Source organism: Lutjanus erythropterus, chromosome 3, assembly GCF_056507025.1.
Source record: "Lutjanus erythropterus isolate fLutEry1 chromosome 3, fLutEry1.hap2, whole genome shotgun sequence".
Taxonomy (NCBI): Eukaryota; Metazoa; Chordata; class Actinopteri; order Lutjaniformes; family Lutjanidae; genus Lutjanus; species Lutjanus erythropterus.
Window position 1 is genome coordinate 13,975,507 of NC_139319.1, and position 26,984 is coordinate 14,002,490.

The 26,984-nt window shown below is 40.0% G+C and overlaps 1 protein-coding gene across 2 annotated transcripts in view; it reads left to right on the forward strand.

Annotated features, from left to right (window-relative positions):
• lrba (LPS-responsive vesicle trafficking, beach and anchor containing) overlaps positions 1–26,984 on the forward strand; it is a 272,740-nt gene that overhangs the window by 66,546 nt on the left and 179,210 nt on the right. For both annotated transcript variants that reach the window (XM_084715125.1, XM_084715126.1), the window contains exons 22-29: positions 8,643–9,989; positions 10,121–10,305; positions 11,667–11,820; positions 13,156–13,336; positions 14,978–15,111; positions 16,595–16,702; positions 16,819–16,960; positions 17,877–18,234. In XM_084715125.1, the coding sequence (XP_084571251.1) occupies positions 8,643–9,989; positions 10,121–10,305; positions 11,667–11,820; positions 13,156–13,336; positions 14,978–15,111; positions 16,595–16,702; positions 16,819–16,960; positions 17,877–18,234 (2,609 nt within the window). The remainder of the gene's footprint in view (positions 1–8,642; positions 9,990–10,120; positions 10,306–11,666; positions 11,821–13,155; positions 13,337–14,977; positions 15,112–16,594; positions 16,703–16,818; positions 16,961–17,876; positions 18,235–26,984) is intronic.

A 26,984-nucleotide genomic window follows, 5' to 3' on the forward strand; every position in this document is an offset into this window, starting at 1 on the left:
ACACTGCACTCACATCTTGCTTCAGTATTGTCAGTCTAAACATTCACCACACAACTGTAACTGTAACCCTCCTCCTCCCCAGTTTGATCCCAGCTAAATAGACAGCAGAATCCAGTCACAGCTCCGTCACCCGCGTGTTTAGTTTGAATCTGACATAATGCACTTCATCAAATAAGAAATTAGAGAGCATTATCGTCTGAACCTCCGTAATTGAACCTTGCCTCTCCGTGCCCATCAGATTAAGCTATAGAAGCCGTGCAGTGATTATAATTTAAAAGCTAGTTGCAGTATAAACCAGTGGGATCGAATCCACCAGCCCCTTCCACTCTTTATTTATGTACAGAGCCTCTTTTCTTTCACGTTGCACAGATAAAAATAAACTTCTGGCACTTCTTATTTCCAAAGGCTGAATTCAAAATAGTGCTTTAGAAAATTCACTGTTGATATCACATTACGCTGCTCTGTTCCAAAGCAGTGAAGTAATTGAGGTTGGTGTCAGATTGTGGTCTGGGGGGTTTTTAAGCCTGGCAGATTGAAGGTTGAGTTAAAGAAGTGCTTGTGATATGAGACGCTTCACTGTAAGCGCAGAGGTGCTGTGAGCGTTGGCGGCCAGTAGGGGGCACAGACAGACTGCCTGGGAGATGATCAGTGTGAAGGCAGCAGTTAGCAGGATGGTGTGTGTTGGAGGAGGAGGAGGAGGAGGAGGTGTGTGTTGTACACTTGATGCTCTGAACCCTCCATGGCTCTCCACACCTCTGGACACCGAAGAACTAACCTGCAGTGAAAATAAAACATGTACAAATGAAGCTCTAAGGAGATTTAACATGTTGGCAGTCAAGGACAGTGTTCGATGTTAGATGACGGCACATTGTGACACAGAGAAACCAGTGAAAGATATGTACAACAGCAGAGGTCTGCATACCTAACCATAATGTGAAAATTTAATTGTTTTATCTTGTCTTAAATACAGTAATTCCATTGCAATATAATATTTCTGTTGGACATTGGCAGAAAAAAGTGATTGCAGTGATTAATCGATTATCCTAATTGTCAGCTATTAAATTAATTCGCAACTATTTTGATACTTGATTGACCGTTGAGGAATTTTGATTCCAGCCTCTTAAATGACAAGCCTATATCTAATCCAATAGATCATAAAATGACCACGATATGTCATCAGAGATTAAAGAAACATGCCAAGTTGAAATACTCCTTCTCTAACTACAATACTACAACCCTGGTGTCCTCTTTTGATACTTATATTCCAGTCCAAAGCTTGTTATTGTTTGCCCGTTTCATGTTGATTAGAGTTGTTTAGAGTTGTTCTGTTTATGAGTCATAGGAATCATTGTTAATCATTTAGAGGGAGTAGATATTTATAATGGTTAAACTGAGTAATATGTTAATGTGTCTGGTGGGCAGAAGGCAGACAGTCACTGAAGTCCAACTCCAGAGTGTGTATTTTCAGAGCAGTGGGCTTTTGTTTGAATGATTAGTAATTAGATTGTAATTAGCTTTACATCGACAGACATTTGACAGTTATAAACAGCTGATTAACTTACAGTGTAGGACTTATCATTTGTTACTTATTGTCAAATTACAATATAGTACTCATGTTGCGCTCCTGCAGTGTTCCTGCAGCCTGCCTGATCTTTCTTCAAGTCTCAGGAGGAAACGACTCGCTTCAAATATAGATCATATATTAAATACTTCAACCCATTTATTATACCGTCTCTGGCTCCAACTCATCATTTGGACTGCAGTATTCATTTTTAGATGTGCATTTGTTACAAATTATTAAATGTGAATATTTCTGGTTTCTTTATTCCTCTATGAAAGTAAACTGAATATCTTTGGATTGTAGAGAAAACAAGACATTTTAGGACGTCGGCTTGGGCTTTGACATTTTATAGATCAAACAACTAATCAGTTCATCAAGAAAATAATCAACATATTAATCAACAATGAAAATAATTATTTGTTTCAGCCATAATGTAAATACTTTTAGTGTTAATATAATTTTGCAGAGATTATGATGTTAATTTTATCCATGAAAGATTAGTTTCTTCCTAAGCTTTTGTTCTCATTTCATCTGTCCATAAAGCTGCAGTGTGTCGGGGTCTCACTCTGCAACGTAGCAAAGTGTCTAGTTTGGTGTTGTGCAGAAACTGTTTATTGTTCTTTGATCACGACAGGCTGTAATTGCCTTTTTTTCCCTATAATTGCTTAAGATTAATGCTGTTTTTTCTTGGCTACAGTTACAAAGTGCAGCACTCCTCTAACAGAATTTCACACATACAGTGTGTGTGTGAATAAACCAGTGCACCTTTAAGACACACACACACACACACACACACACACACACACACACACACACACACACACACACACACACACACACACACACACACAGTGCAGGGACCCTGCCTGAGACTTGGATAGTTGCAGCGGCTGCTAGCCACCAAGATACATGCATCTGCTATAAAAAAGCTAAAGAAACTCAATTGCAATTTTATTGTCCCGTTTGATAGATTTCCTGCCACCTTTGTAGCACCAAAGCTGTTTGTCACTGTTGCTCTCTCCTCCCACTGCTGCAGGGCTCTGTGTGTGTGCGTGTGCACGTGTCTGTGTGTGTCTGTGTTTGTGTGAATGTTACCAGGCACATTTTCTCTTTGCCTTCCTTTTCTCTTGGGCTCCAGGAAGCCCTTCTCTCTGAGCCCACTGAATATTCATCAGAACCGTGCAAGAACAATCAGAGAAACAAGGCCTCATAAATACAACCAGCCCACTGGGAGCCTCTTGATAACTGCATATATGCATTCACAAATACATATTTGCCCACTTCTCCTCGACATAGACTTTATGATGTAGTTTGTGTCATAGCTTGTCTTTAGCTTGTATCAACCATGGTAAAGTTGTTAGCATGGCATGTATAGAGATAATACGCTACATGCTGAATGCATGTTTTCACTTCTTTGCTAGTGAGACACTGAATCAGGTTGAGATTTTGTCCATGATGAAAAATCTTTGTACTGTATTTTCCATTAATGCATTATAATTTATTTTTAAAGCATATGTTATCTAGCTGGAAACAAAAATAAAAGTTTCCCAGTATAAGAGTTAAATTTAAGTTTTATATTTCTGTCCAAAATTCAGGCTCTTTGCTTATATTATTGGCCGTTCAAAACTCTAGATATTTAACTCCTCATTCACTGACTTGTCAGAAACTCATACGGAGCTTTAAGTTCTCAGGCACTGATTTCAGGAATAGAGCAGTTTTAAATTCATATAATACCTAATTCAGTACATGGTTCACATTTTTTTCTAGATTTAATCCTTGTTATAAAGCAAAATGAGCAACTGTACTTGTCAGACGTGCAGTATTGAGTAGTGAATAGAACAACTGTATGGGCCATATTTTTGCATCTGGTTAGTTTTTGTAAAATTGAACCAACCTGTAGGTATAAAAATGTGTACTTTGGCCTCACTGGGGTGTGTGGAGAGGCCCGATTTTTTTTTTTTTTTTGCATCGTGATTGGCCGACTGCTTTTTCACTACCCAACTTCAAAGTGAGCTCACGCTGCTCTTGTCATGGATTAAGATGATTTACTGATAGACCTGCAATGATTATTTAGTGTTTAATCTGTAAGGTCATAGAAAGAAAATTAGCTGCCAACTATTTTGATAACTGATTAATCATTTCAGTATTTTTTAAGCAAAAATGTCGAACATTTGCTGTTTCCAGCTTCTTAAATGTAATGATTTGCTTTGTCCTTTATGGTCATAATTGAAGAGCTTTTGGGGTTTTGGACTGTTGGTTGGACAACAATTTGAAGCTGTCAGTTTTGTTTCTGGGAAACTGTGATGTGAGCATTTATTTTAGCCTTTGCAGCCTCATTTAATGATCACCAAGAGACTTAATCTTTTATTATATTGTCCACTGACAAAGCATAGACTAGCAGGAGGCACTGAGAATGTGGTTTTGATTTGCTGGAAAGTTAACATTTTTGAGATTAAAAAAAATCTGCGTGCTTTGGATTACGTTGTTTGTGTGAGAGTGTGTGTGTTTTTCTACGTGTATATTCCTCTGCGTCAGTCATTAGGCGGTATAAGAGTGTCTGCACATTGCGTCTCTGTGAACAGACAGATGTTCCTGCAGGTGGGCACGCTGACACAACAGCCCTCCCACCCTCAGCCCACACACCCACCCAAGGTGCCCCTCGTCCATCTCTGCACACAAATCAGTTTGAGAACAAGGAGATCTCCAAAAGAGAAAGATCGGGGCGTGAAGGTCCCTCCGTCCTTCAGACTCCCGCTGTCAGCTAACTTCATTATACCTGTCAGACGTTTTACCACAAAGAAAAATATGAGCAGAAATGAGCCAACAGATCTTTGATGAAATAAAATATACATTATGAGCAGGTCGTTTTGCAATTATGTTTGAAAGTTGAGCACACTGGGAAGAATTTAGTTTAATTGTAGCTAATCAGCCTTTTTCAGTTTATGGTTGAAGGCATATACAGCTGCAACATTTTATCAATTAATTGTCAACTATTAAATTAATTGCCAACTATTTCTATAATTGGTTTGAGTATTTATTTTTTTAATTTAAAAAAAGGTCAAAATTTTCTGATTCCAGCTTCTTAAATGTGAATTATTTCTTGTTTCTTTGGGTTGTGGACAAAACGAGACACTTAAGGATGTCATCTCAGGCTTTGTTTCAGTTTCAGCTCGATGGCAGGATAGTTGAGCCATGCAGCTTTAGTCCTCTTGGGTTATTGATACATTACACACACAAGAGTCAAGCTGTGGTTCTTGGCAAAGAGTTTCAGATAGATTCATTGACAAGTGGACAAAGGAAAGAGAAAGTGAGAACATTGAAAAGCCAATTCTAGATAATAGCCATGCATCAAGCATTGTCTATACTGTCCAGTAAAAAGCCAATCGTCAGTACTACTGTCCATGTATTTCATCTTTTATCTTGTAATTCTTAAATAAGTATTAAAGTCTTCCAGGTGAAATTATAATAACCAACTGAATGTTAACTGCTTCAAACTATTTTACTGTACAGTAGCCTGAAGGATCCTTGTGCAAGCTTGTCTTCCTTATGGTTGTGATAGAAATTACAGATAAAGACTGTATGCTTATTACTGGATCAGACAGGGAAAGAAAACTATGAAGAAAAATGTTTTTACAAGGAGTGAGAAAGTAAGATATTGTGAACAAGAGTGAAACCACATAGCACAGTGCAGCAGCAGCAGATGACATTGATTTTGGAGGAGGAATTGCATTTAGCTAATCGGATTAGAGCCACGCTGCCCTCCCCATTTCCCCTTTTGTTTTGTGGTTGGTCTCTATCTATTTATCTTAAATAGGGACTCCCAGGCTCCTACTGCCGGGGTCTCCCCAAGATCAGCGCTCCGCCACCCCGACCCTCACCTAACAGTTAACTCTGCGTAGGTCAGTTGTACAGCACAGACATGGAGACAGTGGAAGTTCTAGGTTCTCTGTAGATTTATGTTGTTTTGGATATTTGTTCGCAGGTATTGTTTGACTCCATTTTTGTCTCAAAAATTAATCAGAATTAAAATACCTTTATTGTAATGGCCCTGTCATGTTAGACCTTAAAACAAACTCCAACATGTTTGACTTCTTCATGAAGGCTTGATGCCAAAACGTCAGATTTTGTTTGTTTTTAACCATACCATGACAATGAATGAATTCAATTGTTTTTAATCGTTTAAGTAGAGATTTTTTTTGTGAATATTGATACTTATATACTTACTTATACTTACATAGACTTATTTGCTTTTATAACACTAAATTGCCTCAGTGCTATTGATTATCGCAAAAATGCCTTGTCATTCAACACCAGATTTCGATGGAAAGATGCTGAAACATAAAATTAAAGAGTTAAAACAGACAACTTAAAGCTACTACACTGAGCTTTCATATTTGTTGATTTTGAAAGCCTCTGTGGTCAAAAGAGGTAGTGTTCTCACTGTAATAACCACAAAATATAAAATCAAACAATCTTAATAACAATCTCCATCATCTTTTTTTAGTTGGCTAATTTACCACTCACAGACATCATTAATAAATTGAGACGGTTTAATGACCACTTAAAAACTCTTTGTAGTTGCTTTAACTTGAAACTCACTTTTAATTTTTTGTCTGTTTGTGAGACTGTCATTTCATTTTTCAAAACTGTTGAAAGTAAAACTATTGCAAAATAATCAAAATGAGGCAAACCAGGCACTCAAAAAACTAAATGGTAGTAATGAGCAAGGAAAAAATGAAAAAGCCTTGATTACAGCGGCTGAATCATTTAAAATCAGCTGTTTCAACCACTGCAGCTCTTCATCAGGGCTTTAAATAAGCAAACAGGCTTAGCCACACCTATGTAATAATTACAGCAGTGTTTCTGCACATGTAAGTAAAGACAAATTTAAGCCTTTTGCACGCAAATGGTAGAAAAAGGTATTCCGTTTTATTTTACCAGCCAATTGGAGGCAATCAGACGACCCAGACACACATAACAGATGAAACTGGTTAGACACAAACATGAGATAACACAGAAACAAGGAGAAGAGAAAAAGATGGTGGACAAATACCCATATATACTGCAGGTTTTAAACATAGCAACAATAAACTACAGAAACTCGCTGTGTCGAAGCATTGCAATGTGTTTTTGTTTATGGTAGTGTGTCTCCTTCCAAAGCATTTCATGTCATCTGTATGATCTGGCCGTGCTTCGCCCAGTTAATACCATGTTACCTGTCACATTAGAAAAGCCCACCATGTTTTTGTACATTACCATAACATTTTTCCATACCCCACTGAGGCCAGGCCGACTCATGCAGTAGAATGAAATTAGATTAGATCAGCACTGATGTCTTAGCCACCCAAAGGCAGTTTCTATATATTGCAGCTAGGCTAAACGCTCTTTTAAAAACCACAGAGACATATACTACCTCTGTCTAATGGTAACTGGATCTGTTACAGAGCCCCATTTAAGGCCAGCATACATCATCTTAATGTACAGACTGCATCCTGAATCTATGACGTTATTTTCTGTGCTGCTCTGCCGCATAATTTCCATAGCAGAGCGCTCTGAATGCAGCCTTTTAATTGCTAAAAATGCTAAATGTCAAATTAAGCTCAAACTAATGGGGTAGAAGGTCTCGCCGTGTGATCACTGGCAAAGAGGGAGGGAAGAAAGAAAGAGACGGACTACTGGCGCATTTAGAACAGGCTGTGCACTCAGAAAACAGCTATGGATTACCAATCACTGCTCCCCACTACAGAAGATTAATGAGCACCCGTGTAGCAGGCTAATTTAGAACAATAACGCCTAATTAATTACAAATAATCAGCTTCTTTCTCTGCCTTCTTTTCTTCCACTCTAAATGACTCACTTTCTTTCTCTTCTTCCTTTGCAATTTCTTATTTTTTTTTCTCCCTTTTGATCTCTGGCTTTCTCATTTTCTTTGTTTCTTTCTTTCTCTCCTTCTGTCCAAATAGCCTCAGGTGAAAAAGCAGCAAAGTGGGTCTAGTTTCAACCCCCCCCCCCCCCCCCCCCCTCCACCACCAAACCCATCTTTGACTTTCTGTCCTCCAAGCCCAGTGATTAATGCAGGGTCTTAAATTAGGCGTGGGAGGATTTGCCGATGCTGGACACGCACTCAGCACAGCCAGCAGACACGCACTAATAGTATCTACTGCTAATCTATGACTGCTTACATGGATGGGCTCTTCCTCAAATGCCACTGCAGACCGTTGTCGTTATAGACTAGCAGTCTAGTCTACCCATATCAGATGTAAGAAGACTGATAGAGGTTAATAGGCTGTGGGCAGCTACACATACGAGAGAGGAAAAGTTTTAAATATGGCACAGTTAGCCACAAAATGGTCCCAGTGGGTAGATACAGTAATAAGCTCACAGCTAAAGAGCATTTTGAGAATATCTTGCTCCCACAATTTGATGTTTCCAGATCAAACAGGATGATAGGGCCATGATGTGACACATTAAAGATAATTAAAAGGCTGAAAGTGTAAACCAGTAGATATCAGTCAGAAAGTGGGAGGGTTTATTTGATGAGAAGGAAATATTTATATGATGGCATTGGATGGACTTTTTATGCATAAACACTTAGTCCTGGGCAATATGGACGAAATCAACTATTATGATATTTTTGCCCATCTGCCTTGATATGATGATTTATTGATATTGCAGCAGTATTATAGGGATGACTACAGATGCTTTCACAAAATATTAACACAGTGGCATTTTTGGATAAGTAATCGTCAGTAATGTGGATGTAATGACTAAGTGGGCCAATAATAGAACAGTCAAAAAATGAAATCACTTTTCTGCAATGCAGTCTTTAAACCAGGAAACACTTACGCCATATTGAATTTAAGACAATATCTAGTTTCATATCGTGATATTGATAAAATGTCAATATATTGCCCAGCTGTATGTCCACTGGAACATCATGAATACCAAAAGTAAGATCCAAGCCATCAGAAATCTGAATTATCCTTTAATTAAAGGTTGGACCAATCATTTAGATGTAGATTGGTGGTGCCAAGACCTGTTTTGTTTCATACGTTTGAACATATCCTCTTTGTGTTTGCAGGTGACCTTCGAGCAGCATAAAGAGAATCTGTCCCGTATGTTCCGTCAGTACCAGCGTCAGGAATCTGGAGGCTCTCTGAGCACAATCAGAACCGTCTCTGGTGTCAGCCAAAGCTCGGAGACCATGGAAAGTGTGAATGGGCCTTCTGCAGAGGAGACGGCCCCCTCCACTGTCATTGAACTCACGGTGGACGAGCTGTCGCAGAAGTCTCCTGACTCAGCCTCCAGTTCTACCATCACCTCCAGCCCAATGGAGGCTGCCGATGAAAGGGGACCCGCGTCCATCACGGTGTCCAACATCCTGGCCAGGGCCGAAGAAGAGGAGCAGAAGGCAGTTCAGGAGTCTTCCAAGGAGGAAGACACTGAAGCTACTGTGACACAAGACAACACTGAAGAGGAACCGAGTGAAGAGACCAACAAGCAGGAAACAGTGACTGAGACTTCCACTGATAATCTAAAAACACCTGTTAGCGACCAGGCTGAAACAGATGACACAAAAGCAGAGGAAGTGATCACAGACTCTGCTACCACATCTACGAGTGATGATACAAAAACACCTGTAACAGATGATGAAAAATCTGAGATCGAACCTAACAAAGATGAATCATCAAACTCCATGACGGAAGACTCTTTGAATGAAGCAGATGCAGAACCGCCAGTGGTTTCAGAACAAGAAGATAAGACTGCAGCCTCTGTCTTAAACGAAGACCAGGTTGATGTGTCATCTGTTAGTGACCAAGTCCACCCTAGTGATGCTGATGATAGTCAGGAGGAGTCCTCTTATGCTTCTGCTGCTGCTGAAGAGGAAGGGGATGTGGTGAAAAAGGAGGAAGAGAAGCGTGAAGATGATGGCGAGAAAAGTGATCAGGAAGGACATGAGATGAAGACAGAGGAAGTAAAAGATGCGACGCAGGAGGTTAGAATAGAAGAAAAAACTGAAGAGAAACAGGTGTCTGGTTCGGAGACTCCTAAAGCTCCAGAAACACCTGATCAAAGTGTAACAGACCAACCCAAAGAAGAAGTAAAAGATGAGCAATCTTCCTCTAAAACTGACACTGCTCCTGCAGACCAGCAGCCTTCAGACACCACACCGCCCTCTACAGCCCAGGAGGATGCAGCTGCATCAGACTCCACCTCACCTAGCCAGCCTTCAGAGACCACTGCCACCACTGAAGAGGAAACCCCATCCAGTCCAGCAGACAGCAGCAACCCCGCTGCCTCCAACTCTGGCACCCAGAAAAGTGCAGACTCTGTCAGCAAGACCAAAGAGATCAAGATCGCCAGACTGGACGTGTCCAATGTGGCCTTAGACACGGAGAGACTTGAACTGAAGGAGACCTCTACAACAGTATGCATTGTTTGTCTTTTTCTGTTTTCTTTTCTTCTTATCTCTCAGAAAATTATGTTCCTGAAACTTGATCACTTTCAGTTTAAGTTGTAATCCCTTATGTTAAAGCTAAATTTGGTGTCTCTCTGTAGGAAACAAGCCAAGCCCAGCCAGCAGCAGCAGCAGGAGGGTCTTCAGGCCAGCAGAGAGAGGGCAGCAGTTCGGCCCCTCGTTCCACCATGTTTCGTATCCCAGAGTTCCGCTGGTCCCACATGCACCAACGCCTTCTCACTGACCTGCTCTTCTCTATCGAGACAGATGTCCAGATGTGGAGGAGGTAGAGTAACAATCCGCTGACTCTCACTTAACTAGTGCTTTGGCTAGCAATCATTTTGTTAATTGATTAACAGAATAAAGATTTTATTGGCTTTTTGTTCCTTTGAGGAGCAGACAGAAGAGTGCTGCATGAACCTTTCACAAATCTTTGCAGTGGATTTTTCTGTGTGTATAGAAAGTTCTTAAAGGGATAGTTCAAATTATTCAAAGTGGGTTTCAATGAGGTACTATCAATAGTGAATTTCTTACTGTAAAGCACAAGTACTGGTGTTGGAAGCGAAGCAACTGCTGTGAACAGGAGCAAAATGTGTTTCAGCCACATGAAAAATCAGTATCAGTTCAATAGTATATTATATTAAAGATATTTTCACTGCTTTACCTAGCTGTCAGGCAGTATTTTCCAATGGGAAACAGCAGCAAAATTTGCTCTTTTGCTTGTAGAACATGGGAGTTGCTCATCTACCACTGCCACAGTTGTTTAGTTTGTTTGTGTTATGTTATGTGACTTCAGTGAATCCAAGCTAACCCTTTAAATCACAGAAGGCACAAACAAACTATAGGGTCGAGGCGGCAGTAGATTGTCAACTCCTGTGGTAAAATTACTGATTTTACTTATGGAGTCTGGTTGCTTTGGAGAAAGCAATATGTGGCTTTTATAACGGCGGTTTCCCATTGGAAAAACACTGTCTGATGGCAAAGGTGAAGCATTGTAAAATATTCAAAATATAGCATACACTTGATTTTTTTTTTATTTTAGGTGGTGCCTTTTTGTTGGTGCTAAAAAATATGTTGTTGCAGACTTTTTCCATAGCAGTACATTCAACTCTCCAAACTGGGGGCATATCTGCTGTGAGTGATACACTGACTATAAAGAAGTACCTAACACAACCTTATTTCACATAATCTGGACTGTCCCTTTAACTTATTTGCCATATTTCAAAAAGAGGAATTTCTCTTTGCATATTTACTAATTAAAAGAGAAGAAAGACAAGAAATGTCTGTATTGGCCACAATCTGTTCACGACACAATACTTGAGGTAACATTTAACTAAAAAAAAGTCTAAAACTAATCTAAAAGTCTCTGGATGCTTTGAAATGAATGCCCCATGGAGGACACTTGCGTATGATATGTAGGATATTTTTTCTTTTGAATTTTGGCAGTTGATAGTGACTAGGTAGACGTATGAACAGTCTGATCTGTAGGCAATTCTGTGTAATTTCTTATTTTAATAATATAATTACTCACCATAAACATGCTCTCACTTTATGTTTGCCAAAATACTGTCCTCCTGTTTCTAAAAGGTTTTATTCTACTTGTTATCCTGTACTTATGAAGCATTCTCTTTGTATTCTGCCTCACAGTCACTCCACAAAGACAATCCTGGACTTTGTGAACAGCAGTGAGAACGTTGTGTTTGTCCACAACAGTATCCACCTCATCTCCCAGGTGGTGGACAACCTCATCATGGCTTGTGGAGGCATTTTACCTCTGCTCTCTGCTGCCACCTCCTCCTCTGTGAGTCTCCTGATGTGTGTGTGTGTGTGTGTGTGTGTGTGTGTGTGTGTGTGTGTGTGTGTGTGTGAGAAGGATCTTATGTGTGTGTACTGTGCCTGTGTATATAGTTGATGGCTCCAATCCCAGGAAGTTATCCATCCACATTGACCTTTCCCAATCACATTAGACTACAGTTAGCTGCCTCCTAACATTGTTAGTTTGTTTTTGTGTTGTCTGATCTCAGTGATTGTGTGATTCTTGGCTTCTGTCAATGACTTTACTCGCCTGTCTAAGAGACAGCTTTATGTTCAGTCCTACTATAATTAAATTGCATTCAGTTCCGTGTGATTTGTGACCAAATTTCAAACTGGATGTAACAAAATGCTCTGTTATCGTGGTGTTTTTTTTTTTTTTTGTTTTTGTTTTTTTTTTGGTTTTTTAAAACCATATTTCTCACATTTATTGGTATATATCCTTTTTTGCACTTAAATCTTTATTGGCAGGTTATTTAAGTGAGCAAGTAACAAAAATTATTATGGTAATACATTCACACATTCACATTTTTTCCCAATATTGATGCTTGCTAATTGGTAGCTCTGTTCCAGTGTTGCTGGTTTGAATCTTGTATAATGTCCATATTTTTTTGGAAACTTTCCTTCTTATCCATAACTTCTTATTGATACCTATCAACTCTGAATAATTTAAAGGCTATGGCCCACATAGACCCTGCCTCTTCTGACTGAGTAAATTAACATAGATGCTATTGTGCACACAGTACACAGTACCATTAACTTTACTTAATTCCTAAAATTAGTTAATAAGATAATTTATTTTTTTTTTGAAATGCAGGATTTAAAAAGAAAAAAACACAGGGCTAGATTTATCATAATAAAGCCTTGTTATGTTGATCCTTTAATAAAAATATAATATTATTCATTCTAAATTATAATTAAATCATACCCTCAATGTCAGATTTTCCCTGTGGTATTGAAAATAGTGTAAAAATAAAATAAAATTGATAGAATATTGATATTAGGTATTGTATCAAATTTACAAATTTCATTATTGCGAAAACACTAATGGCAACTTAGTGTAAAGTTGTAACGTGATTTTGAATATAATGTCAGTTTTTGGCAAATTATATATCTATCTGTATCTAAATTATTATATCTGTTTTTCTTTTTATGTATTTTTTTATCAAAGCAAAATTCTTTTAGTTGGTATATAGTTGTTAACTTATAAAATCAACCCTGACTAAATAGTTCGTTTACAAAAATAAGAGGTGTTATTGTTTACAGCTAAGATTACTTACGATCCATATGCACTGTGTAAATCTTCCTCTCTCTCTACCACCAGCATGAACTGGAGAACATCGAACCGTCTCAAGGCTTGGCAGTGGAGGCTTCGGTCACTTTCTTACAGCGCCTCGTCAACCTCGTGGATGTTCTCATCTTTGCCAGCTCGCTCAACTTCACTGAGATAGAAGCAGAGAAAAACATGTCATCAGGAGGCATCCTCCGACAGTGCCTTCGCCTTGGTACGCACACTTTTCCCAATCAGACTCATTATTCCTAAAACCACTAATTTGCTTTTTGTCTCATACATTCTTTTCCTTGTATGTCCATTTTTTTTTACATTTCTTGAACCCTAAAATAATTGCAGAGCTCTCTTTCTGCTCATCTGCGTCCCCTCCCTTTTATCTCCTCGTTTTTTTTTTACCAAGCCCTCTGCCCTCCCCTGTTCATCGATCCACCTCATATCAGCCGGCAGTAGCCTCTTGCATTAGCCTCAGTCATGGCTCCCTGTAGCCTTTTTGACCCTCCCTTCTGTATTCTCTTTCTTTTCTGCCGTCTTCCTCTCCATCTCCAGCCGCTGCTCTCATTCCCTCGCCTCTTTCACTCTGCTCGTATCAGCTCCCTCTTATCTTGTTATTATAACCCCACTGCACGGCAACACTCTAAAATGGCTGCTATCATGATATAGTGAGTTCTACATAATGGCCTTGGCTGTACTGTACTGCAGTGTAGCCCGAGGCCTTTTTCAGCCTTCTGTTCCAGGCTATTATAGTTTCCTCTGACAGCATCAAAAGGCAAGTGTGCGCTCCAGCTGAATAAAAGATATTGAAATTCTTACATTATTCATTTTATGTGGTGCACCTTTTCAGAAAACTCAGATCAACACAGTACTCACTCAGCATGGAAGTAGTGCCATACTTTCTACACTGATTTAAATAATTTCCTCATTCTTTGTTCTGTATATGTAATGATGCATATACAGATATCAGTTTTTGCTTTTAGATTCTCATTACAAACAAAAAGGCTTTCAAAAAGCAAACTTGTTTCACAAAGAGCACTCCACCACTCAGATATTATCCAACTACCGCTGCTGCTGTTGTTGGCGTTTTGCAGGAAAGCGATGCCACCGTACTACAGGCCCTGTTTTAGCAAGCAGCCGTTATGAAATGAATATTTGATGAGGTATGCGCTCCCCATTGCTGGCACCTAATCTGATTTTGTAAGACTGTAACAAGGTTTTAGCATCTCCACCCCTCCCTCCCCCCTCTCTTTTTTATAAATGGTCGTATGAAAGAGTAGTCCTAATGGAAAAAGCGAGCCCATTTCCAGACGGAATAATTCCCTCCTTCGTAATCTAAATGGCTCAGAGTTAACATTTGTCAGTTGTCAAGTACAGAGCAGTGGGGGTTGGGAGGGTCTCCGACAGAGGAGCTACACACATTAGATTACGAACCGTAAAGTGTGCCAGTTTTTAACCCGCCTGAAGTTGTCGGACCACAAGATTTTTTTTTTGCAACAAAGGACGTATCTTTCTGCCTACTCAGCATGTGTGCACCGTGCAAGTGTCATTTGTTATGGGCGATGTGATTCAAGAGCACACCCTTGCACTGTGACCTTGGGAGGAGAGGTGGAGCAGGGAAGAGTGAACGATGCTGCCAGGACTTGGCCAGAGCACTGACCTTGTCATGGCCCCACTTTTTCTCCTTTGTTTTTGTCTCTCTCAGCTGCTCCTGTTGTGGGTTTCTTAGTTCATGAGCTGTTTTTTTTAACTGATTTTTTTCTATTTTTTTGTTCGTTTTCTTTCCTAAACTTCAGCATAATGCTCTAAAAATGACTTTATTTATATGATTACATATAATATGTCTTTCTCCATCCCTCCCTAGTGTGTGCTATGGCAGTGAGAAACTGTCTGGAGTGTCAGCAAGCCCAGTTTAAGCATGGCTCAGAGGGCTCAGCACGCAGCTATACAGCCATGCCCAGCACTATGATTGGAACATCCAAGTCTGCATCTGCGCAGGCAAGTACCCATACCACCTCCTCACATCAGTATCTTACACGTTTTCTACACTTCCTCTGCTATTTAAAAGGTCCTGTATGTAAGATTTGTAACAGGGGAATATTGGCAGAATTTGGCAGAAATAAAATATAATATTAAATAAGATGTTCTCATTGTGTATAATCACCTGAAAATAAGAATTGTTGTGTTTTGGTTACCTTGGAATTGGCCATTTATATCTCAGGTGATGGGTCCTCCTCCATGGAGGCTGCCATCTTGTTGCGATACAGTAGCATTGGTGCTAACTGTGATATTTTAAAAAAAATATTATTGATACCTTGTTAATAATATACAGAATGTAATGTCTTGTAAATAATGCAGTGCTCTTAAAGTTACCATGAATTGATGTTTACGTGTTTTCATCACATGTGTGTTGCACTATATTTCATCTATATGTCAGTATCTTTCCCAACAAAAACAACAAAAGTTTTTTTCTAGACATTTTCAAGTGTTTTAATAGTCTTTTTCTTGAAATCACACAGCTCTGTTGGCTGCTGTAAAGGCCAGTCAGTGTCTGCAACAAGTCTCTCTCTATTTATTGTTTTACAGGAAACATGAAAGCAATAAACACTCCGCTAGCCGTTTATGGGAACTTTGAAGTCCCTTTGAAGTTTGACTTTTGAGTGCAATTCATTTAACAAAAATGAAGCAAAATGCACAATAATCAAAATAAAAAATTAGTTTGACTTGTACCCTTTTTTCAGATTTGGTATAGATACTGTAATGATATCACTATAGTATATTCTTTTGGCCATGATAATTGTGATGTTTTGCTTTTAATGCGTGTTTTGCGGCCACCATAGATTCTCAGACACACTTCGAAGGGGATGGTGAAAGGACCTGTTTGCAAGCTCACCACTAGATGCCACTAAATCCTGCATACTGATCCTTTAACGTTGTTCACAGTTATTTACACATAGATACAAATTAAAATAGTTAATCTCAGTAACCTACTCTTGCACACTTTGAGGTTTGCACTTGAAAATTCATCCTCCTTTGCCCTTTTCCCGTGCTCAATAGTAAACCAGAAGGCTCAGTGTCCTCTGTCCTGCTCACCACCCACAGCCAAGTGTTATTGTATTAGCTCATATCTTATTATATTACCACACTGGTTGCTATTTGTGACACTAGACGAGGCCTTTTGTCATTGCCCCTTTGATTTGATACAGTGGCTTCCAGTAAAGCCATGTTGTTCTTCCCTGAACCGGGTGTTAAAGCTCATTTATAATGCAGTGGCTCCATAGAAAAGCCATTATGTTAAGGACATGATCCCAGAAGGGATGGCTTCCCTAAACTGTGAAACCTTACCCCGTTCCATGAAGTGCACATGGATTAATAAACATCCCAGCTGGTGTAAAAGTACACATCCTGCTGCTTGCACTGCACTTGGAGGCAATAATACATTTACATGTAGTAATGGTTTGATTTTCATGCATGCATGCAGAGTCCTGTTGACGCAGTGACAGGTGGAATGTCTCCAGTCAGAGACCTGGACCGGCTTCTCCAGGACATGGACATTAACCGCCTCAGGGCTGTCGTCTTCAGAGATATTGTGAGTTGTACGAAAAACACATTCACGTAACGTGCATAACTCGATTATCTCTACTTTCTGAAGAAGACACACACAGACACACGTACAGTCCGTTTAGTGTATGTTGTTTGTTTCAGGAGGACAGTAAGCAGGCTCAGTTTCTGGCTCTTGCTGTTGTCTACTTCATCTCAGTCCTGATGGTGTCCAAGTACCGCGACATCCTGGAGCCCCACAATGACAAGAAACACCCTCAACGATCGCAGTCTGCCAGGAGCACAGGTACACAACAGCTCTAAAGAAAAGAATCATCTGAAACACTTATCTACATTGCAAGTTCATACTGTGTTCATACTCTGTACAGTATTGCAGTAAACAGTATTTAAAGGATAGTTTGGATTCTTTGAAGTGGATTTGTATGATGTACTTATTCATAGTCGTCATTGTCATAGATGGAGGTCGGCACGCGCCCAGTTTTGCAAGCAGAGAGGAGACAGGAAAAGCAGCAAAATATATTTTAGCCACTGAAAAAAAGCAATATCAGTTTAAATGTACACTATATTTCAAATATTTTCACCACTTTACCGTGCCATTAGACAGCCTATTCTGATAGGAAACCCAAATATCACTCTCTCCACTCCAACTAGACCTAATTGGTGAAATTGGTGATTTTATCTTGCACAATACGGGGGTTGCTGGTCTACCGCTGCCTCAATATGTTTGTTTGTGTTATTGTGTGACTTGTGTGAATCCAAACTAACCCTTTGGACCACTGAGGTCACTCAATAACACTAACAAACTATTCTGTGAGGGTTTCCCAATGGAGTCTGGTTGAGTGAGAGTGTGCAATATTTAGCTTTTATAACAGCAGCTTCCTGTCAGAAAAGGTTCTCTGGCGACGTTAAAGTTGTAAAAATAAATTACATTGATTTTTATTCTTTAGATTGGATTTTGTACAGTGCTTAGTTTCCATGTTGATACTTCTGCTCCTTCTCCAAACTGGAGGCATATTGACCAACGTTTACTGCACATAATACTCTGACTATCAGTAATTACGTCACACAATCCACCATTGAAGTAATCCAAAGTATTCCTTTAAACTATAGAATAAGAAACAAAGGCAGAGATTTGAGAAAGTTTAAATATTAAACTGCTTTAGTGCTCATATTTCTTTCTATTGTTATTTGTGTCTCCATAGATAGCGGTGCCATTTCTGGCGGACTAGAAGTAGAGAACGGTGTCTCTCTCCGGCGGTATGATTCTGGTATTGGTGATGACCACACCTCAGCCGCCGCGAGCGAGGCAGACCTGTCATCTTCTGGGGTGACTCACGGTCCAGACGCCATCTCAGAGGCCTTGTCTACGCTGTCATCTGAGGTCAGACCTTCTCAGCCCGCTGACTCAAAGGGCAAGAATGTGAAGGATATCCTGCGCAGCCTTGTGAGCCCTCCAACCGATGATATCATGGTGGATCCAAGTCTGCTGCCACCAGCGTTCATAGGAAGCGTGGGCGATGTGTCCAGAGACTCATCACTGAAATTCAGCTCATTTGACAGGTCAGGACTTGACGTACACATATGCTAACATACTATTTATAGAAAATAATTCTGCTCTATTTGTTGACTAATGATTTATTGGTTTTCAAATTTTTTCACTGTTGACGATAACTAAACAAGAAACTAAGTAAGATCAAATTTATTAACACTTTATATCAACAAATAAAAACAAGACGAAAACGTCAGGGAGGGATTAATTGGGAAGAGATTCAATCTCTTTGTGTGGAGGGAGGTAAGATGTATACAGGTAAGAGTCAGTTATCATGCACTTGATGCATGTTTCATACACTGTGCAGTTTGGGAGAAGGAGAAGACCAGACCAGACGTGTGGGTTAATTTCACCTTTGATGTCCAAAAGACCTTTTCTAAACTGTGTGGAGCATCAATCTGTGGTAAAAACAGAATGAACTTGAATCAACATTTGCACATGAGTCATCCCCAAACTGCAAAATGTTTTTGTTTTTGAAGCTAATATTATGTTATCAGCAAACCAGAGCAGGTCTGCTTTTGCTAAACTGGAAATACAATACAAGCAAAAAGAAACTACCACTGGCGTGTACTGATTAGAGAGATGAATGAGCCAGAGATACAAATTTTAGATTGTAAATTAAAAGATCAACTGACACGCTAAAGATAATAAGTATAAAGTTTCATGGTAACAAAAAGAAGAACGCACATTGTAAGACATGTAGTATATTTAATGTAGACATATGTTGGGAGAGAGGAGGAGAAATGTAATATATTTGATGTTAATAAAAGGTAAATAGATGTTTCCTCCAGGATTATATAATTATTCTGGAAATTTTAGAGAAACGTTTAAATGATGCACTACATTTTTACTCTACTGTAAATTTAGTTGACTAAAATCTTATGATATTTAGTCAACTAAAACCAGAAAAGCAGTTCAGATCACAAAACTGCGTCTAAAAATAAATCAGAATTTGCTGTCAAAATTGACACGTTCTGTTCTGCACATTGGTGATTGTGGGGGGAAAAATCTGGGCTAAAAGTCCTCGGGTGCTGACACGGCTGCAGACCTGACGGCTTCATCAGACTCTCAAGAGCCCATATGGTGTGTATATGCTTGTGATTCTCAGGCTTCACAGTTGACAGTTTCATACCATTTATCCCAACATAACTGCAGGGGACTTTTCAAAGTCAGACCTTGAAGACGTCTCTCCTTGGTATCCTCAGAGGAGGCTTTGGTGGATCTTGAAAAACAGTCTGCATCAGAAACCCTTTTGAACCGGGGAATCTTAGTCTCCGACTCTTTCCCCTTTACTCCCATTGTTCTCTCTTTTAGCTGTCGATGTAGGTCCTCATCCTGAGCAAACTGCCTCACAAAGAACCTGTCTCGAGGAAAACAGGAGTCGTGTCTGGGATGAAGAGACGATGCTGGCAGGAAGCTGTTTCTTTTCGCCGCGTCACAGATTTTTAACGACTTTCTTTGTCATCTCTCCTGCTGTTCGTCTCTTCCTGTCTAACGTTCGAAGCGGTATCCCTCTTTTTCTTGGATAAAAGCTGTGTAATTTGCATTACGCCTGGAGGTGCAGGGGTGAACAGTCAGGCCTTCAAAAGCAGAGGCGGGTACTGAAGCCGCAGACAGGCTCAGGTGAGAGAAGATGGTCACCGGTCTGGTTTGCATTTGGAGCGTTGTGATTCTGAGACAGACGTTCACAAACGGCGGAGGGGGGAGAGGAAGGTGGTAGAGAATGAGAGAGGGATGGGAGAAGGGGGAGAAAGAAAGAAGTCTCCATGGGGGTGATGTCAAGTCAAGGTTCTCATGTACTGAAGAAAACATTTCTCCATTTCTCTCAGTCTCTCACAAACACACTCAGTCAGTCTGCCTACCCCCAACTGTGGGAATTCCACGGCATCTCTGTGATCGCGTGTCTTTATCTGAGGAATGCTTTGTCAGGTCTCAGGGCGCTCCTCATATCAGGGGGATTAGACTGGCTCCTGTCCGCTGAGCACACTCAGTAGGAAGAGAGGATGTCTTGAGAGCTGGAGAACATAGACTAACAGCTTGCTCGCTGCCTAGGGGAGCCTCTTGATGCAGCGTATACAGCCCAGGCACAGACGGCAAACTTTAACCTGGCCCCTGTTTAAGAGGAAATAAAAGTCGCTCTGACGATGTTCACACATTAACACGCTGGAGGACTGGAACTAATAATTATTTTATTATTAGTTAAAGCGTAAGGCTGGCAATAGTCTATATATGTTATTGTCAAAAAATTCCATAAAAACACCAATACGAGCAGTGCACTGGCCTATTTTTTCCAATAATTTTTTGAATTCCCAACCCTGTCTGTGGCTCTGAGCTCATTGGTTCCCACAGAAGACTTAAATCTTCTATAGACACTTCTTTTTAAAGAATATTTTGAGCAATGGATTAATATGAAGTATATTTATTGTTGTAGTTACAGATGCAAGACACTTGAGGTAATACCATGCACAGTATACTTATTAATCAGCTCCTCCTAGTCTTCCTTCCAATAGTTGAGCAAGCTTGGTACCAGGCAGAACCTCAGTCGGCTTTCTCCTCTCTTGTATCTAGGTATCCTGTATTTGCTCGGCTTGTGTTTGTTGAAAAGAAAACCAGATTTTGAAGATGGTTAAAAGAAACAAGATAAGAATAGTGTTTTTCTTACCCTAGAATGAGCAATTTATATTTACAGAGGGCGTGGGTCCTGTGAGTTTGCCATGTTGCACACACACGTTTCTACAGTAGCCCAGAATGGACAAACCAAACACTGGCTCTTAATACAGCCTCCATGTTTTGTGCAAGTTTGCCCGCCACTGTAGTTTCTCCTATAGGCTTGGTAAGTTGTTTGAAATCTGCTCTTTCACTGCTAGATGCCACTAAATTCTGCACACCAGTCCTTTAAATTGTCTAATGTTACCAAAATGCTAGCATACTAGTTAGTTACTGGTTGAAGTTGATTAGCTAGCTGTTTAGCTAGTGCTTCGCTAATATTAGCTCTTAGTTGTAATTAGGTAGCTAACAGTTGTTGTAGATAAGCTAGCATCTCAGAAGAGCACAGAGCAAAAAAAGTGGAAGTAAACTGGATCAGTTGTTGGTTTTGGTTTTGACACCGGATTTATAGACAAAATATAGAATATCACTTGTCTTGAATTTTCCTTTAAGCATAATGCAGCTCAAGTAGAGTGAGAGAAAACTAGACTTCTCGCCTCCCCTTGGATCTGTTTTCAGGTTTTAGAAACTCTAGTCTGTGATGAGAGACTGCAATAAGATACTTGATTGTTGAGTCTGATTTCTAAAACATCAGTATATCATGACCTGGGAATGGAACTCAACAATTTACCATCTTTGAGCCACCAATTCTCCCAGAATCAGTTACTGCATCTCAAACACATACACACACACATGCTCACATTCAAGCCTTTCTTCTACCCAGATTGCTGAATTTCCTCCATTCTCAGTCCTCATTGCCAGTGTGCCAAATTATTTGGATGTATTTTGATTAAACTAGCCTACTCTCCAAATCATTCACTGGCTTTGCTCCTATATTTATTCTCTTATCTCCTCAGTTTACTGCTCTTTATCAGCCCGCTGTCTCCTAACCTTACTAATTCTACCTACCACGCATGTAGACATGCTCTGTGTTTATTATCTTGTTGTAATGACTCTATCACTGCTCAGCATCTCCCACTAACCAGTAAGCCTCCCAGTGACACCAGTACAAGCCATAGCTGACATTCTACACTGACATCTCCTGCCAAAACACGGCCACTTTCCACTTACCCAGGGGGGCTGAATTTACGAGACCCCTGTATGAAAGAAGCCGGGATCTCCCAGATAAAAACTGCAGGCTGGTCAGGGGGTGAAGTATCCCTGCTGATTTATTTACTAGTGGAGACCTGCTGGATTTCTCCCATCCATTTCTCAGCCATGCCCCTGTTATGACAGCCAGTCTGCAAATATTTGCTGACACTATCCAGAGCTAAACAGTGTCATTGTACAAGCCGGTGATTTAGTCTGCATGGTTCGGTCAGAATGTGTGTGTGTTAGACGTTGGGATATACATGGTGCAGTTGTTTGCATTCCTCGCAGCAGACTCCGCATGCATGTGAGAGTTCATGTACAGATGAGTTTTGTTGATGTTGAAGTGTTGTTAATGTACTTCTTAGGAGGAGGGTAAGCATGTCGAACACAAACACAACTGAGAGAGTGAGGGCCATTTTCCTCCCTTTTCATCTTCTGCATCATGCCTTTAAAAAAAGAGTACTTGAGTGCAAACAGAGATTCACACAAATTCACCTTCTGTGATGCACCTGAAACAAGCTCACCAGTGATCCTGCAGCAAACTAATCAGCTCTTTTATAACCTGCTGTTGTTTTTTGGAAAAATCGGACACTGTATATGTCACTTAGATAAATGTTATAAGCTGACGACAGACTTTTTTTGAGCCTTTTTTTTAATGACAATTTCATATTTCAGCATCTCAGATTTTCTGGTTTCTGTGATCTTCTATCATAGTAAACTCAACATCTTAAGGTTGTGGACAAAACAAGACATTTGAGGATGTCGCCTTGAGCTTTGAGAAACAGACAAACTTTTTTTTTCATCGCCATTTTCTTATTTTTTATGGATCCAAACAGGAAATGATCTGCAGATTAATTGACAATGAAATAATCATTAATTGCAGCCCTAATTTAGGATTACAATAAAAATTTGACTTACTTACAAACATACTTGAATTAAAAAATAAGGCTTAAAGCACATTTGAAATGCACTTTATAAAGCTTTCATTATACGACTTTACTATATCTCCCTCCAAGAACCAAGCCAACATTGGCCCTGCTGATATATTGGTTGGTATTATTTTGGTATTAGTACTCTGTATTTCCAAAACATAACCTTTTTTTTCACAATAACACACAGAATTTGGTTGCGCTTTCTTTGAAGACCACATCTAAAGGTGTGTTATAGACGCTCTTAACTAGTTATAAACTAGAGCGTGTCTGGTGGGTGTTACACACCTACACACACCTCAACAATCAACTGTGATGCTATAACAGTTCCTCTTATAGTGAAAATAAAGCTTGACAAAATGTATTTTGCGTTTTTCTTACTTTGAATATACCATATAGGTTTTTATAACTTGACCTATTCCTAAATCCATTTCTATAATAAAGTATATGTAAAAATACGACACACTATATATGTGCTTTTCATTAAGTGGTATCCAGAATTCATATAAAGACCGTCGACAAGATATATCCCACGATGCCGCCCTAGATTTTAAGATATGGGCTGCATTACAGTTCAGTCGTAAACTAGATATTTATTTGTGAAAATACATATACCCACACACTTACTTATGAATGTACATTTATCCACACATTTTGTAACACGTACACTTACAAAATAAATCTATTTTCACCTCCTTTGCCCTCGGCTTTCAGACTCCCTGTACATGTCTGATGCGTACACTTGCAGGTGTACTTACATGCAAGTGCAATATCCCGGTGTGCACTCAATTGTAAACACTCATGAAAAACATTGACATCCTACTATTCTCATACTTTGGAGGCCCTTAGGTCCCGGTTGCCCCCCTCATTAATCACTGATGTCATCAAGTTAATGTCCCTCCCACGCCAGCCATCATCATCCAATCACAGCTCAGGAAACTGTCAGACACCACAGACTTTATTAGAGTTGATTTGAAAGTAGTGTGAACATGCAAATGTGTCAGCGTGTACGGCCAGTGAATAACATTTTGAACATTCACATGCACATGGTTGCATGAAACGAGGGTGAAAGGGGAGATCAAAGCTCTCCTGGGGTGTACGCTGACACTCTCCTCCCTCACATGAGTCCACACTGAGGTATTTTTACACACACACACACACACACACACACACACGCTGCTGACACTTCCTTACTCATTCTTACACTTGTTTTACCTAAAATAGCAGAGATTACTGGAATCACAGTGTTTACTGCACTTATCCATTGTAGGTTAAAGCCTTTAAATAATTCAGTCTCTGCCCAGAACACACACACACACACACACACACACACACGCTGCCCTGGGCTCCTGTTTGTGGGTTGAGTGGGGCCGCTGACGGCTGATTAATCGACTGGGGCGGCCCACTCATGATAAGTGTGGCTAATGACCTGCTGAATAATTCACTGGGCCTTTGCCGGGGAACAGATGGAAGGCCAAACACATACACGGACGTGTTCACTGGCACACTCGTACACACTTGTGCACTCGTGCATTTATTTGTACACTCATATGCATATATTCAAATATTTTTGGACAGACACGCTCGCTCTCAGCCTCCACACACCAGGGGTCCTCTGTCTCCCCGTCTCTCTCCTGCTGTTGACACCTGGGGTGCTTCACGTCAGCGCCGCCCTTGTTCCCTGATACCACCATCCAGCCCGCTCGCTATCAGAACAGGAAAAAAAAAGTTACCAGAAACTTTTTTTTTTTATCTCCTCTCTTCCTGGCTATCAGTGCTGATTTCACTCTGTTCTATCACTTCAGTTTTTATGTACCACTCTGGACCTTCTCAGTATGTGTTTGTATTTTAAGCACCGCTGTCAGGCCACTGGGATCCGCATGCTGCTCTATTATTCTCAAATCATAGATCACTGGAAACAAAGGTCAACTGTCAGGGTTTAACATTCACAGTAACTTTTAATAGATCTGATCAGCTGCATTAAATCTACGAGAACAGCCTTTGATACTGCAGCCAGGTATCTGTCTGCACCGCAGGGAGCCAGACCCAACTATCTTCTTGCACACCGACTCTGGGAACGTGCAGGAATGTATGTTAGCTCTTTTGTCTGTACTCTCCTGTTTCTTTTCTTTTCCATATTCAGATACATTTTATATTATGTATGCTTGCATGTCTTTGTAAGTTTGCATTGGTTTGTGTTTCTGAGAGGGAGCAGTAGCCAGTGATTAGACCCTGCTTCCCCCGTGTCAGCACTGATAAGCAGGGCCAGGCTCCCTTTGATATGGCCAGTGGTCTGTCAGAGCCCTGGTCTAAACTGACAGCTTATCTGCATGCTGCTCTCCTCCCATCTGCTGTTCGCCGGATGGGAATTGAACTCCACTCAGTTGTACCACATCGGTACGAAAAACACTTCCTGTTGCTTTACAGGAATGACATCTAAAGAAGCCGCGTTATCATTGCATAGATAGCTGTGTTTAGAAATGTAAGCTAGCTGTCAATGATCAGGGATTTGTGCTCGGATAAAAATAGTTGTAAATTTTAGTAATAGTGAATGTAAAACTTAAATGTCCTTGAAGGAGTTTTTAACTGGTTATGAAAGGGTTTCAATTTAATATTAATGCCTTTGTATGACCTACATGAGCAAATGAGAGTGAGAAGATTGTCTATTTCTATATCATTACTCTTAATGCCTGTCATGAGCTGGGATTCTCCTTGAAATCAGATCAAATAATTTAAAGCATGCAGACTGGAAGAGCCTGTGTTTACATTTTCCTAGGCAGAGTTACGTTAGCAAGCGGAAAAAGAAGCGGGAGAAAATTTTGCTTCTGATAATTTCATTTTTGACGTTACATTTTATCGTTAAGGGGTGTGGAAACACTACTGCTTTTGTCCAAAGGGGCCCCCACAGTCAACACAATATGACAGTTCCTTAGTAGTTTTAACCTCAACTAAACCTAAGCCTTTTGACTTTGGCACATGCACCCGCTGCCACTGGCAGTGAGAGTTTTGTGTCCTCGTGTTGGTGTTTTAGGTTTGGCCAAATCTACCTGTGGGTACAAATAAAGGTATCTGAACCAAAGCCTGTGTACTAGATATGAAAGTTTTAGACTTTTTGAATACCTGTAGAAATATGTGTAGAATCAAGTACTGAGAATTCTCAACACTGAAAGCTGGAATTGTCAGATTCTCAGCATTTTCTTACTTTCTTTAAATCTGAGTTGTCAGCGAGTTGATTAATTGTGCAGACAAACTTTTTGTACAACTGCTTGCATTTTCATATTTTGTTAAAAGAAAAAAGTGTTTTTGATATCTTAAAGAACCCTTCAGACTCCAGGAATCTTGTTTCCAAGTTTGTATGTTTGTTTGATGGTTGTGCTACAGTTTCTACTGTGAAAATAAGGGAGGTTTGGAAAGGAGAATTGGACAACGGGTTGAAGTTGCATGGGGTAAGAGCGTCTTTAATACAGTCCTGCTCTGGTGACGTTAGACTCCAACCGATCCAGTTCAAAGTTGTTCATTGTATTCACTATTCTAACTCCAGGTTGCATAAGATTCACCCCTCTTTATCACCACTGTGGCAAATGTCAAGTGACATGGTATTTATTGTCTCACATTTTCTGGCCCTTCACTTCACTCACTGGCCCAAAATATTCAATTGGTACTTGAAGGCCTAAAAAATAACATCCAGTTGGAATTTGCACTCTTGGGCTGCTCACAATCCATGCTTTCCCACAGTCATGCAACAGTCCTTGATGCTGCGCATGATTGTCACCAAAGTGATTTCAGTCATACAGATGGAAATAATGCAGATTTTTGAGAATCAATTCAATTAAAAAAAAAAAATCACTATCTAGGACCCATTTCTTGCTTAACTGGGCGAGGCTGGGAGAGGACCAGTGTCTCACGAAACTAATTTTTCACAGCCCTTGTTTGAGATCTTATGAATAGCACTCTTAAACACTTCGTACAACTGGAATCCCTTTGCTATTATTTTAATCAGTGTATTTATTTCTCTGCACATGTCTGTTTAGCTG